The sequence below is a fragment of the Austrofundulus limnaeus genome, unplaced genomic scaffold (assembly GCF_001266775.1).
Source record: "Austrofundulus limnaeus strain Quisiro unplaced genomic scaffold, Austrofundulus_limnaeus-1.0 Scaffold646, whole genome shotgun sequence".
Lineage (NCBI taxonomy): Eukaryota > Metazoa > Chordata > Actinopteri > Cyprinodontiformes > Rivulidae > Austrofundulus > Austrofundulus limnaeus.
The window spans coordinates 146791-150837 of record NW_013953048.1 but is presented as its reverse complement, the minus strand read 5'-3'; the positions used below and the strand labels follow the sequence as shown (position 1 = coordinate 150837).

The 4047-nt window shown below is 41.4% G+C and overlaps 1 protein-coding gene across 2 annotated transcripts in view; it reads right to left on the bottom strand.

Moving 5' to 3' along the window:
* The window catches only part of podxl (podocalyxin-like), a 32353-nt gene extending 29876 nt beyond the window's left edge, over window positions 1-2477 (bottom strand). For both annotated transcript variants that reach the window (XM_014027398.1, XM_014027400.1), the window contains exon 1: window positions 1979-2477. In XM_014027398.1, coding sequence (XP_013882852.1) covers window positions 1979-2021 — 43 coding nt within the window. In that variant the 5' untranslated portion in view covers window positions 2022-2477. The remainder of the gene's footprint in view (window positions 1-1978) is intronic.
* Between the last annotated feature and the right edge of the window lie 1570 nt (window positions 2478-4047).

Genomic DNA, 4047 nt, shown 5'->3' with positions numbered 1-4047 from the left:
AATTTCATGTTTTCAGTATTTGGTAGCTTTTAGAGTTAGTTAGTTAGAGTCAAATGTGTTTCCTTTCACACATTTCTCACAGTGGTTAAAGTTTATCCTGGTCCTCCTGATAACTGAGTCTGGTTTGTTCAAACTCACCTTTTCATCTCTACCCACAGAYATGAGACTGAGGACAGTCGCTCCAAAACACTGACTCTGTTAGCTTTAAGCTAYTTTTCYATCTTCTGCCRGACATCTTAAGACAATCTTTAATATTCTGTCCTCATGAKTCCATCTGTTTTGTAAAGYGTACCACACCCAGCAGAAAAACAYCCCACACCATGACGCTGCCACCTCTGTACTTCATAGTTAGGATGGTGTTCTAGACTTTCATATTTCCCCATCTTTCCCTCCAAACAGTGATCGTTAACTCCTCAATTTCCTCCGACAGCAGGACATGTCTTTAAACTGAAGGTCTTTGYACCTCTGCACATGTTTCAAATACATTCAGGGTTTTTTGTTGCTTTCAGAGTAATGGCTTCCTCCTCACTTCCTGGTGGTTKAAGAGTCATTTTTGCATGGATAATGATTCAAAGCAGCTTCAGCATCATCTTCACGAGTCTTCTACGAGGGCGTATAAAATGCATGAAAAGTGCTGAAATCACCATATTTCCTTAAGCTTCACATAACAAATGTATGTTTCACAAATCACACACTTGGTTTTAAACATTCTGTAATCAGTGCAGAATAATCTAGTCCAGGTTTGAAGTCTCTCTGTGTTTTAGTTTTTAAACTAGAGCAGATTAAAGATGTAGTGAAAACAGGTGGAATCGCCGTTTAGACATTCCTGAAAACTTCAGATTTTTTCTCATAAATTTACGAGTTTTTTTTCTTCTAAATGTCTGACTTTACCATGTCAGAAAATATCTACCTGTAGTGTAAATGTCGCAAATTTCTGCCTTTAATTATGGAAATTTCGGAGTTTTTTTCATGCAAATTTGCCACTTTTCAAAATAAGAGAATTGTCTGTTTTTTCTCAAAATTTTCTGAAATTAATCTCACAAATTCTGAGTTTTTTTCTCAGAGATTTGCTCCTCCTTTTTTTTCATCTGCAAAGTGGCCCTAATACGCCGTCGTAGTCTTCTGCTTTTGTTTTGGGGTTTATTTGCACATTTCGCACCACGACAGGTTCATCAGAGGAGAACAGAACCCGCCTCCCTCCCTCTAACACAAATTATCCGCGAACCTTTTAGCAGCCTCCTAAGCCATGACATCATCTGTGGTCATTTAACTTCAGCTGTTTACCTATTTGTTTTGTACTTTTGCTGTACATATGATATTAACCCATGCATCACCTAACTGTTCAACACAACAACCAGGATGTCAGACATGTGAAACACAACCTGTTCTAACTCAAGTTTGAAGTTACTTAAAAATATAACGATATGACATTTCAAACGAGTGAGCGAACAAACGAGCGAACGCTCCTTCGTTCGTTCTTTCGTTCGAACAAACAAACAAACGTGCCAAAGCAAGAAGCCAGAAATGAGATATCGACCTGATGTAAAACTGTAAAAGTCCTCGTTAAAAGACTTATTTTCCTCTGAACAACAGCACCAGTGTGTCTCAGAGTTGGACCCTCTGACCCGCCTCTGGTTCAGGAAACAGGTTAGACATCAGCTGAAGACCCTAATCCTCAGCCCGCTGCACTGTWTTTACATATGTCATGATGAGTACATAGAATTTTACAGATTTCGTAACTCACTACATTCTAAAATGTCTAAAATGCAATTTGGTTCTCCTGCTGTGCAGAGGTGGGTTTTATCTGAGTCTGAACCGGCTCATGTTCCAGCACCTGTGGCTACTCCTCTCAACGTCTAAGATCTTTGCTGCCACCAAGCTTCAGATCCACATCAGATCTGATATTTTCTGGTTTGAAAACAGAACGTAAAGGTCTGTTAAAGCAACAAACAGTGTTTGGATCAGAACAGGTACTCACTTAGAGAAAGAAGCAGCCAAGCGATGCTTCCAGCAGCTCTCATCCTGGTTCTGTTGCTTTCTTCTTCCAGATGAGTTTATCCTTCGTGCACCTCCAGCCTCTCTCTCTCTCTCTCTCTGGGTTTGGAGATGCTGCACGGATTCCAAATCCCACTGTGATGCTGCGCTGTCACGCCTTTCTCCTTGAATTTGGATCTCCGAGGGAAGGATCTCGCCCGGCGTATTGTTGTGTTTTGTTCTTTAACTTGTAGAGTGAAAGCGAAGAATGCTTTTGTGCGCCCTTCTTTCCCCGCGGTCTCAGGGCAGAGTTGGGGATTTGGGGGCAGAGTGTTTCTGCGGTCTCCTTGGCTGCACCGTTGTTCCTCGGCAGCTCTCCCACAGTGGCTGTGTCCGGCCTGTGTGCTGCTCCGCCAGTGTTTGCAGAGCAGAACTGCCCTTTCCTCCCTTATCAGGAGAAAGCAGGGGCCGATCCAGACCGGTCCAATCCCACCGCTCCAGGWCTCTCTGCTGCAGGGACACTTTAAATAAGAAGGGAAGCTTCGAAACAATGTGCTTCTAAAATGGTCCGTGACTCGAGGGGGCGCAGGGYGAGGTCACGTCGGCCCTGATGGGGTTTGATCTCAGGAAGAGTTCGTATACATTTACAGAGTCAGCGTGGCGTGGAGTTCACGTCATGTCACTTTTAACAGTCTGACACAAGTCCAGGCTGAGGATCTGAGTGTTCAAACACTTAGAACCTTCATGTTCTACAGCAGGGGTGTCAAACTCATTTTCACCGAGGGCCACATGAGCGTTATGGTGGCCCTCGAAGGGCCACTTGTAATGAACTTTGATGTTTCATGTTTAACTTTGGCTACGTTCACACTGCAGGTCTTAATGCTCTGTTCCGATTTTTTGAAAAAATCCGATCTTTTTGTGTGAACGTTCACATTACATTTTAAATGTGACCTGCATCAGACTCCTGTGTGAACGCTCCACAGCACTGATGTGACATCATGCGCAGTAAAAGACGTGACGTCTCATCAGCCGGCTTGTTTGTTTACAGAGCTAGCATGGATGCTACATTTTGCACATCGAATCTGAAGTTGTTGTTTAATCAGAGCCGATTAAATAATTATCTGACCTGCTTCTTTAGTTCAGTGTTTATATCTGAAGCTGCCTCTGACCGGGATGCTCCAGTGGTTTTTTTTTTTTTTTGAACGAAACTACGAGCTGGAAAAAAGTATCGACTGAGTATCTAACTTTAGGATGAATACTCTCCGCGACCCAGGCTGGACATCGTTATTATCATACTAATGAAAAGTAAAAAGATGAAGCAACTGGACTTGTGTTTTGGAGCTGTAAACACACGGAGCTACAGATTTAAACAGCGAGACTTGAGGTTAGTGTCTTATCGATCCTTCACCCCCTCCTCCTGATGAAAAAGTCAGATGAATGTGACATGAGCGTTCACACTGCAGTCACTTTGAAAACATCAGATATATATCCGATTTAAAACCACATACTGAAACGGCCTGGGTCGGATTTGAAAAAAATCGGATTTGTCTCGTTCAGACTGTCATAAAAAAATCTGATATGAGTCAGATGGGTCAAAAAAATCGGATTTGGTTCGGATTTGCCTGCAGTGTGAACGTAGCCTTTGACTAAACAGAGTTTTAACACGTCGTCTTTTAAACACTGATAAGAACTAAGTGTATGACTGACTAAATCTGTAATAAATACAGAAATATTATTAAAAGTAAAACAAAAAAGGTTTTATTCACTGATGAGTTTCTAGTGAGTAGCTGCATTATGGCAGATTTAGTTCATGTTTGATGGCGACTTTAAAGCAGCTTATTTTCAGACATTAGTACTGTGCTATCCAACTAAATTACCCAGTTACTTCAAGCCAACAGCTCAGGGACAGGAATTTTTTTAATTTATTTTTATTTAATTTATTTTTATTAAATTAAATTTGTTGCATTTAACCATAAAATTAAAGTTTACCATTGATATAAGAAACAAATTTCATGTTAAGTAAAAAAAAGTACAATTTTTGGGGGGGAGGGGACCCCCTACTGGCGGGCCACA